This window comes from Aptenodytes forsteri, unplaced genomic scaffold (genome assembly GCF_000699145.1).
Source record: "Aptenodytes forsteri isolate BGI_AS27 unplaced genomic scaffold, ASM69914v1 Scaffold14, whole genome shotgun sequence".
NCBI classification, from domain to species: domain Eukaryota; kingdom Metazoa; phylum Chordata; class Aves; order Sphenisciformes; family Spheniscidae; genus Aptenodytes; species Aptenodytes forsteri.
The window spans coordinates 2,158,092-2,168,511 of record NW_008794457.1 but is presented as its reverse complement, the minus strand read 5'-3'; the positions used below and the strand labels follow the sequence as shown (position 1 = coordinate 2,168,511).

General features: G+C 49.5%; 1 protein-coding gene across 1 annotated transcript in view; it reads right to left on the bottom strand.

Moving 5' to 3' along the window:
* The window catches only part of COG4 (component of oligomeric golgi complex 4), a 16,407-nt gene extending 6,335 nt beyond the window's left edge, over positions 1–10,072 (bottom strand). The window contains exons 1-11 of the mRNA XM_009290792.2: positions 9,993–10,072; positions 9,152–9,266; positions 8,242–8,416; positions 7,428–7,621; positions 6,845–6,950; positions 5,390–5,547; positions 4,764–4,822; positions 3,238–3,371; positions 2,593–2,711; positions 2,034–2,200; positions 1,178–1,343 (exon numbers count right to left, since the gene is read on the bottom strand). Of these exons, the coding sequence (XP_009289067.1) occupies positions 1,178–1,343; positions 2,034–2,200; positions 2,593–2,711; positions 3,238–3,371; positions 4,764–4,822; positions 5,390–5,547; positions 6,845–6,950; positions 7,428–7,621; positions 8,242–8,416; positions 9,152–9,266; positions 9,993–10,015 (1,416 nt within the window). The 5' untranslated portion in view covers positions 10,016–10,072. The remainder of the gene's footprint in view (positions 1–1,177; positions 1,344–2,033; positions 2,201–2,592; positions 2,712–3,237; positions 3,372–4,763; positions 4,823–5,389; positions 5,548–6,844; positions 6,951–7,427; positions 7,622–8,241; positions 8,417–9,151; positions 9,267–9,992) is intronic.
* Positions 10,073–10,420: the final 348 nt, after the last annotated feature.

Genomic DNA, 10,420 nt, shown 5'->3' with positions numbered 1-10,420 from the left:
GAGCGATGAGGTCTCCCCTCAGCCTCCTTTTCTCCAGGCTAAACAACCCCAGTTCCCTCAGCCGCTCCTCATCAGACTTGTTCTCCAGACCCCTCACCAGCCTCGTTGCCCTTCTCTGGACACGCTCCAGCACCTCAACGTCCTTCTTGTAGTGAGGGGCCCAAAACTGAACACAGTATTCGAGGTGCGGCCTCACCAGGGCCGAGTACAGGGGCACGATCACTTCCCTACTCCTGCTGGCCACACTGTTTCTGATACAGGCCAGGATGCCATTGGCCTTCTTGGCCGCCTGGCCAAGAATGAAAAGAGTTCAGTCCCTCCTGCTCCCTTTGTTGCCTTCTCTCCTTGTACAGTGAAAGTCCCAAGGAGCCTCTTCAGCACCGGGTGTTCACAGCAACTTACAGAGAGGGAGACGAGTCAGGGTGAGCCAGCCCCTCTCCAGCGCTCTCAGGGTCTCTGCCCACAGGTCTGCTCAAACAGCAGGGCTGGCTGAGAGGAGAGAGCAGATCCAGAGTTGCTCTCCCAGCGAGATCTCTTCCACAATGCAAGGTTTATACAGCATCCCACCATGGGGAAGGATGTGTTATGCTGCAGAAGACAGGAGCGACGGCCCTTCAAATGCTCTCCAAGGTGTCTCTAATGCTCACTGCCGTGTTCTGGCCTGCTCAAGCATGCGGAGAGTTGCAGTGCTGCTGTTGGGAGAAGGCAACAGGAGGATCTTGCAGGCCAAGCAGACAACCCTACTTTAATGGAAACTCTCTGATCTGATAAGCGAGAATGAAGGAGCCCCGAGCTTGGGCCAGGAAAGTTTCTCATCTAGAGGAAGGTGTGGATGAGACACTCTCCCACCACCTTTGTGCAGAGCCTGTGAAGAACAGGATTGATGGGACACCTCAAAAGAGCACAGACTCTTCCCCAGCCTGGAGGGAATCATCATCGCAGCAGCCTAAGAGGCAGTCACAGGATCATACTTGCACAGGCCTGGCGTGGAAGCCCTACAAACATAAGGTGAGGTAGAAGCATCTACCAGACATCCAAAGTCAGGCCACCCACCACGCCTGAACGGGTTTTCAGATTCTCTGAACGTGACAGTCGCACCAGTCCTGTTCCCAAGAGCTCCCCATTGTCTTTCCCCTCACCCCAACTCATTCTACACCAGAACAGCCACCAAACCCACCAGAAAGGACTGCTTGGCCTCATCAGTGCTTTCAATGCCTTTGGTATCGAACTTGCCCTGCTGCAGGCTGCTGTGCATGATGTTCACGGCACTGGTCACCCCTCTCTGGAAGTCCTGGAAGGTCGTGGCTGGAAAGCCCTGCTTCAGCTTGTTGTACAGAACCTCCCTATGGGGCAAGCAGAACATACCAGGGCTTAGAGCAAATACCGCAAGCCGCAGCAGAATTGTGCTCTGTGACAAGGGACAGCACCCTGGCTGAGCTGTGACCTGAACAAGGTAAGTGGAACGTCACAGGGACAAAGGAGGGCTGACAAATATCTCCTGACAGCATCTAAAGGACACAAGGCTGAAATAAAAGCACAACCACCCAGTTTCTGAGCTTTCCCCAAAATCCTGCCTGCAGCTGTCTGCTGTCTTCAGTCACAGTTCCCCACTCCCACGTTGGGATGAAAAACAGGAGCAGGACAATTTCTGCAGGCTCACCCCAAGTTCAAGTTACTAAGCAATCTCACAGGCAACCCAGAGAACAATTAGGGGTGACCGTGTACCATCAAGCAGGGTAGCACTCCAACACTACATGGTGACTCGGTCTCATAGGGATTTTGGGCCACGAAGTTGCTTTTTTCTCTTTTATGTCTGTTTGTCCTACAGGTGACCACCACTACTGTGAGAAAAATACGCCCAGCTCCAGCTTCCCACACCACACCTGATGCTGCTTCCCAGGAGCAGCTTCCATGGAGATGACAAACCAGAGGTTCAAAGGCGGAGAACACAAGGAAGACCATCTGACAGCAAACACTGTTTGCAGAATGTGAGGTGGAGGCAAGTTACAACGAACCTGGTGTATTTTCATTACCTGAAGTCAGACTCCAGCTCGGTGGTGGAGTGGTTGATCATGGCACAGAGACAGTCTATGCTGGAGCTGGACAGAGCACGCCCAATGCACTTCTTCACGATATAAAACACATCATCCACCATGCTGGAGGTGAGCTGGCCCTTCTCGTAGCTGTCCATGGCAACAGCCTGCAAAGAAAGCTGTCTCAGTGCCCTGAGCTCAGCGAGCGAAGGTGCCCTCTCAGAGCAGTGCTGTGAGACCCAGCTGCCAGCCTGCCCATTTCACCCTGAGCTGAACCGTGCCATGTGTGGGCTGGCACCACTCATCCTAGTTTTCAGTAGCCCATAGACCTGGAAGATCTGGCTCTGGAAGATACTCAGGGGTATGTTTGGAGTCAAAGTTCAGAAACAACCACTTGCTTTTCAAAGCCAAGGGAAACAAAAGACCTTCCCAACAACTGCAGACCTGCCACGTACTCATCTCCCTCCTTAGGGATGCTCAGCAGAAGACTGTGGAGCACACGCAGAGGTCTCAGCCGCTGGCAGAGAGCGCAGGCTATTGCAAGCGGTCTGAGTCCTACCTTGTTGACAGTCTCCCTCATGAAGTATTCCTCCATGGTGATGTAGTAGCCAATAAGCTCTTGCATGGTGCGGCTCAGCAGACAGTTGTTGAGGAGCTTGTCCAGGTATTTTTGATGCTCTACAGAACACAAGAGAACCATCACCAGGGACCAAGTGCCAGAAAGCAGTTCCACCTAATCCCCTTGCTGCCTGTCTCATGGGTACCCAACGGACACACACCTGCAAAGCCCAATCTGGAATAAATCACAGGCCTCAACTGTGGAGCTGAAATTGCTGAGCTGACTTTTGCAGGTGACAAAAGTGATTTCCAGAGCTCCACAGAGTACCAAAACCCTGAGCCTGTTTTCCCTGTGGCCCCCACCTTTAGGATCTGTGCCTGCAGTGACCAAAGGGCCCTCCCTCTCTTTGGGGACCTTGTTTATTATGCTCTGCAGTCATTCCTAATGTTGATTTCCCTGTTAGAGGGAACAACCAGTGCTGAAAACAGGTTTGGGGAGGCCAGGCTACACGATCCTCTTCCACAGAGCGCTCCCAAAGCGTCTTTGCAGATCCTATGTCACTCTGCTCTGCCACTAACTCAGACATATCTCCACTTCTGGCTGCAAGGAGCAGAGAGCCTGCAGTGTTGGTATTCAAGGTGTTACCTTGCTTTACCTCCTCTGAGGCCATGGAGTCTCCCACCTCAAAATCGGATATTATTCGTCTCTTGATGAACCTCAAGTAGAGCTCACTGCGGGCGTTCATCAGAGTGACTTCTGTTAAAATAGGGTCAAGTTCCCTGGAAGGAACATAGCAAGAATCAAGATAGCAAGACTACGGAAGGAGAGGCACTAATTTAACTCAGTTAAGTAGTGTGTTCTCTGTTCTCTTACTATGAGATCAATACCGCCCCTTTCCATCTGTGCCGTCGAGTGGCAAAGCTCAGCAGAATAACTGGTATGTGCAAAGAATGCACATACAATCAAAACGCCCTGAAAAAAATCATTACAGAGCAGCTTGCTTTCTTCCTCATGGATGTGAGAACCACAGTAAAATCACAGCAGTAAGGACTGCAAGACTAAGCAACCTGCTATAACTTCAAAATTAGCCCTGTTTTGAGTGGGAGGTTGGACTAGAGACCTTCAGCAGTCCTTTCCTATCTCGGTTTTGCTATGATTCTGTGAGCCCTACGTGGCCAGTGTCAGAAATGCCTGGTCCCTGCCATATACGTGCTTTTGTGCACAGATTCATGTGTTTCTCTGAAAATGATGAAGAATCTGTTTAAGCTCAACAGCTCAGGAAACGTGAGACCAAAAAAGCATGTGACAATGCAGAACAGAGTGTTCAGATCAGAGATGACTATGAAAAAAAAAGACTGTCACATCAGCAGCTTTTTCATCAGCGTGCACAAAAGAACTTTAAAAATCCTGCTCAAAGCCTCACAACACACAAGTGGGACAAGGAACCATTATCTTTATTTTACAGATGAAAAAGCAAAAGCTCAGAAAACCTGGGATGCATGCACAGTTACTCAGAGCAAACAGTAAGTGGATCTCTATATTACCACTGAAATAATTAGTCATGCAGGCTCACAGACAGATCTTGCTCGAGGAACGTAAGTTTTCTTTCAAGGCGTGTTTAGAAGTCATGCAATGCCAGAAGGGCTGGGTGCACTTTCAAATGGCCTTACTGAAGGGGCTATGCAAATACTTAAGAAGAAAAGGAGCGAGATGATTGAAAGTGCGTCGGTTCATTAGCAAGAAACTGATGTTACAGAGTTGCTGCAGCAGCAGTACAGATTAAATAAGACCCAAAGATTTACTCCCGATTCTGTCACAAATTATCTGCCCAGGATGCTGCTCCATTTCGTGGGCTCCAAGGACCGTACTCTGACCATCAGAAGGTAGTGGGCACAGGCAAGTGAAGTCTCACTCCTTCACGTGCAGTGATACTGCCAGCCCTCCAGCAATGTTTAGGGCCAAGGCTTAAAAGTAACGAGTAAGCAAAATGAAGCACCACCACAGAAGCTGCCTTTATAAAAGGGCAGTGAAGGGCACCTAACAATTGGATTTTATGCTTTAGTAGCCACAAAGCCTCTGGAAGACCGGGAGAGTTATCTAAATGCTAAGTAGTGTTAATTGACAGCTCAAGAGTGGAAGGTTAGAGAGCAAAAAGAGGTTTTGTTTTGTACCTTGGTTCAATCTTCTCTGCAGAAGAACTTCTCATCATGCTATTCTGAACTTGCTGGAACTGCAATCACAAAAAAAGGGAGATTCATCAAAGTCTTTGATGATGACTTGGAATTAACAGCCGCTTCTCGTGCCATAGCCTAAGGAGGTGCTTACTCAGGGGGGCAATAGGAATGCTTTGCAGGAAGCACTGTCAGAGAAGGGAACCGCATCAGTTCACCTCCTCCTCCAAGACAGAGCTCAGCCTGCCAGGAAGGGCGGTGGGATGGGAACTGTAACAAGAGGCACCAAGGTATGTGACCATGAGACAGTTACAGCAGCCCTGCATCTAACAGACAGAAGCAGGAACAAGACAGTGGGGAAGGTGTGCTGAAAGCGCCCCACAGACCTGCAGAGCAAAGAATCCTGTGCCCAGGGTCCATTTACCATGCTCCCAATGAATCCTTCTCTGCAACAGAAGGGGTAGCTACAGGCTGGACCCCTTCAGCCATCAGCACATATATGGAATAAAGCAAGGTTTCTCTCAATACGCAAGGTCAAACTTTGCCACCCCTATGGCAGTCAGAGCCCCACGGAGCTGGATGGAGGCCGCAGTTGGCTGCGTCAGGCAGCATCACACCCCTCTTACCTGCCTGTGATAGTCCCTCTCTTTGATGAACTTGTCCACCACTTTCTCCACCTGCCGGTCGCACTCCACTTGCAGGTGCTTGATGAGGGTGTACAGCCTCCCCGGCCCGTAGTAGGTCTCCACGATGGGCTGGTGGGTCTCCACAATGCGAGCAATCCCTGTAGGGAGAGGGGAAGCGCAAGAGAGAGACTCAAGCAGGAGTTCCCATCCAGTCTGGACCCAGAGCAGAGCTACGCAGGTCCACAGACGGGACCTAACAAGGGATCATTCACTCCCCAGATAAACAGTTTAGACTGTCCAGCCACTCTCTAGCACCTCACTGAAGGCCTGTCATTACCACCCCTCATTCCATGGCATCTTCTCTCTGCATATAACACCTTCCATCCTCTCTGCTGTTTATTGCAAGGCTGCGGTGCAAATCTCCTGGAGTAGAAGCCATCTCTCTTCCTAAAGAGAGCTCCTGCCATGTGATGTGTGTCAGCTGCCCTCCCACCCAGCAAGATACAAGGTATGAAGGTATGAAGCTTCCACAGGAGAAAGCCGCACGAGCTAAACCTGGCAGGGGGCATAACTGCCATCCAAACCCAGTCTCAGCTTTCAGCACCTGCCAGGTTACAGGAGAAGAGCAGCGCTAGGAAAATCAGCCTTGGGAAAGCTCTGCTCTTATCTGTCACACAGATGCCCGGGAGAGCAAGCATTATTAAAGGCAAGACCTCCTTGGAGAAAAAGCTCATCTCCAAGGAGGTACCTCTACGACATTGCTTTCTTCTCACAAACTCTCTACTCCAAGAGTTAGCAACGCTCCCCCTCTTTTGATGCTACCACCAAGAAAGCCTCGGCGGCTCTAAGGACCTTCAATAGCAGCAAGGGTGCCAGGCTGGGAGAGTGACTTGGCAGCGGTACAACCTGGAATTATAGCAGACTTAATAGAGAAGATGGTTAATCGCCATGGGACCTCAATTACTGTCTTTGGCGACATTCCCACAGAGCATTCCTATTCCCTTCTCTCCCTTCCCTCTCTCCTTCCAAGCTCCCGTGGTCCTCCTTGAAGAGCCAGGCCTGGAGGCGTCAACAGCTGCTCAGTCTTAAGGGATCTGATTTGTTTGTCTGGAGAGCTGCATGTCTGAAGAAACCTTCAGGGAATACCCGTTTGTTTTGAGGATGCAGAAAACAGGAAGAGCCTGATTCCTGGAGGAAGCCAACAAATCCTTTGCAAATCCACTTTGTGCCTGCACAAGCTGTACGTAGGAAAGCTTGCTTATTGCAAGGCCCTCTCCTGGCTGGGAAAAAGTCTATTAGTTGCGTCCCTGTCCCTCTAGCCTGACACTCCCATAGCTCAAAGGGGAAGGAGGCATTTTGTGATCTCCTGGAGCTAAAACTAAAAGCATTTAAACTGATGGACAATCTCATCATGGACTACTTTCAATCCATCAGCAAAGAGGAAAGGAAGATTACCTTCGAAGAGGAGTGTCAGGGTGTCCGCAAAGATGACAGCAGCTCGACGGTCACTCATGTCTGTCCCCATCACCAGCTGCAGGTTCTCTTCTGCTTTGTTGGCCACCTGCGTGACAACAGGACCAGTCAGCTGGTAACACTCAAAGATACTCTTCATCCCACAGGGTGGTCCTCTGTCCCTTGCCCTACAGAGCTTTTGCTGGCCTTCCCATTGCAAGAGCTATTGCTGTTGCTCCTCCTTTGAACGGGGATCTTTTCCTCTCTTCTGGAAAACTCAAGGATCAAGGAGCGGCAGAAACTTATTCTTCTTTTTCCAGGCTCCCTTGTATGAGCTTTAAGCAAGCACAAAGAGCAAGACACAGAAGGAGAAGCCAGGCAGCCAGCGGGATCTGTATTCAGACACCAGAAAGCCCATCCCAGGATGCAAAATGCAGGGAGAGAGATGCACTAAGGCCAGTGCTGGTTTCTAAGATTAACAAGCCAGAGCCAAGATCTCCTTCCACAACATCTGTTGACAGAGGCTGGGTTTTGCTTTCCCCTAGGAGACCAGACAGGTCACAGTATGTTTCACAGAACCCGTTACCTGCTTGCAGAGGTACTCCGAGAACTTGCTAAGCCCCTCTTCATGTAAGCCTAGCAGAGGAAAGATCTTGAAGAACCTTTCCACCTGGGGCAGGTCTCCCTGCTTCATAGCTGTGTCGAATTTCTCCGTGACAATTGTCTTCAGGCGCTGCTCTGCTTCCTGCAGGAGCTTCAGGTTGGCATCAATTATGCCCCCTGGTCAAAAGGACAGACAAGAAAGGGAAAAGTGACAGCACAATGTTACTACTGTATCAAGAGCTAATTTTTTTTTCCCCAGGAGAGAGACTAACACTGTGCAGCCCTAGGGTGAGAAGGCAGAAGACACACTGGAATTCCCCTACAGGCAAAGAAAGATAGGTATGTGTGTGATGTACACACAGCTAATGTCGTGGTCTTGCATGAAGGATGCGAACACATCAACTGGGACATTTCTTTTAGGGATCAGGCAATTTACTCCTCCATTTCCAGTTGCTCTGCTTGGTAGCACACCGTAACACTGCAACAGTTCTCCCTGACAGAGCCTTCTCCCTCACTTCTTTTGTCCTGAACATTTTGTCCTTCACCTAGTTAGCACCTGAAATACTACTAAAGCTGTGTGCCCGGAACTCTCCTTTCAATTAATGATAATTCAAACCTAATAACACTTCAAAAACGTTCATCTCTATGTTACTCTATAATATACTAAGATCTTTGGCTAGCATTAGATCTTCTTTTTTGTCTATTGGGCTGAGGATATCTGCCATGGGAAATCATGCAGCCTCTAGTTATCTACCGGAAAGGTGACTTACCAGCTTCTCCCTAGGAACAGTACTTACCTTCCTTGCCCTGACGACTGAGCTCAATCACTGATTTGTCCAGAGACAGATAGCGATGGATATGAGCTGCTGCTTGTTCATAATCTTCATTTCGCAGGGCTGTTTGAACTCCATCCATGCAGAACTTCAGGTCAAGGATGTCGTCAGCTCTTTGAATGGCCTGATAGAGTCGATTCTGCAAGAAAGGCAACCAGTAAGGCTTCCTGCTGCGGGCTGGACCAGGGAAAGAGAATTATGAGGGGAAGACAGCATGGGGGGGGGGAAGAAGGAAGAAACAGACCGATGCGATACTTCTCTACACGATAAACAACTACGTAAGCAGAAACCCCAAACTACTTAAAAAGTCATAAGGCCAATGGCTCCGAAAGAGGAACGGCATTTATCTGTCAAAACTCAGATTGAACTCAGAGGCCGCACTCCGCTTTAACGAACGTGCAGAGACACAACCACACATTATCTGTTTTGATTTAAGCAGTTGTGCTGGGCGCTGGGACTTGACGCCTCTTAGCCTACCTCTGTACAAAGAATATGACAGCCCAGATTCCTGACCACTCTTGGGTGACAATGACCATCTCCACTGTCCTCAGCGCTGCAACAGTTGACAAAAGAGCGCTAACGAAGACCAACCTCAGCTTATTCGCCATATTCTACCAGAAGCTGCAGGGACAGAAAGGGATGCTGGAGCACCAGCCGCTATATGGAATAGCATATGCATTATTTACTCTGCAGCATCCAGGAGCCCAGCAAGATACCATTACCTAACAGCTCTAGAAAAATGCTAAAACAAAGAACGAAGCAGTTTCCAGCCCACTGAGAAAAAAGCACATTTCTCTATTGTGCTGTGAGCACCCGAGCAGACAGAATATGGCTTGGCAGTGGCAAGTCCCAAACACTCCCTCGGTCCAGTCACCTTGGCAAGGTCAAGCTGGCGGACTTTACTGCTGACGTTCTCAGCCAGGTTACAGGTGAAGGTGATCATCCCCGCCAACTGCTGGGCATCCCCCTCGATGAGCTGCAAATTAGGGCTGGAAACAAGCGAATTGAACATGAGATGCAAATATTAAGTGGATGGTCTGCAACAGCAGGATGGTTCTTCCTCCAAACCCAAATGTTTGTCTTGTCAGCAACAGTATCTCTCATTTCATGCCCCTCCTACAGGAGCAAAGCATCAAAATCAAACAGACTGCTTTGGAAGAGGCTGCACAGCCAGACTAACGACTGTCTCGCTACCAGACAGGGCATGAACAAGCCATCGAGGCTTTATGATAACTCTCCACTTCTGAAGTGGAAGATGAAGTCTGTAAACTTGCGCTCCAAGCTTCTACTAGACATGAGGCCACTTAGGATGACTTTCCAGACTGCCTGCACAAGCTCACCACGAAGAGGCAGTACTATTTGTCCACACCTGTAAACAGCCTGACACAAGACATCTGACCCAAGCGTTGATGCTGAAACCTGACAGTCTCTGGGTTGAGACCTTCAAAGAACTGCTCAGCCTGCGCCAAAACGGGTCCGTCTGTGGGAGGGCGCAGCAGTTCCCTCTGTTAGTGCTGCTGAGAAGAACCGGGCGCCTGGGGATGAGGATCCAACTACTGCTCCCTACCACAAACTGATTTAAAGTCTGACATTTTCTGAGAATGAATGTGCTTCCCTCACAACACTGAAATGAATTTTCACGTCATGCAGTAAGCAGGGAGATACTGAACAGTGCGCAGAAGCAGAAAGAAGGGGAAAGGGTGAGGATCACTAACCCCATGCGATGAAGTGCAACCATCTTGTTCTCTACAGTGCTTTGCTGTTCCAGGAGGGCATCCAGCTCTTCCTGCACGACTTTCTGAAAGAAAAGGATGAAGGAAGTTTTGTGTGCCTTCAGCTCTCCTCTGGGCCAGCGACTTATCACAGACCAAGTGATACACATCCAAGTCAAGGACATGCAGCTAGCACAAGGCGTTCGCGCTTCCAAGAGCTCATATGACAAGTAAATCCTTCCTAAGCTCTCATTTTAATCCTGTAAATATTTATATTCAGGCCATTTCGAAGCATCAGTTATGGAAACCTCATCACACAACTTTTAAGTCAGATAACCCACAAACTCCTCCCCTGGCCGAGCTTTCCATGCACGAGGACCCTGAATCTGCAAGCTGCCCGCGATTCAGGGACTCCAGTTCCGCGGGGGCGG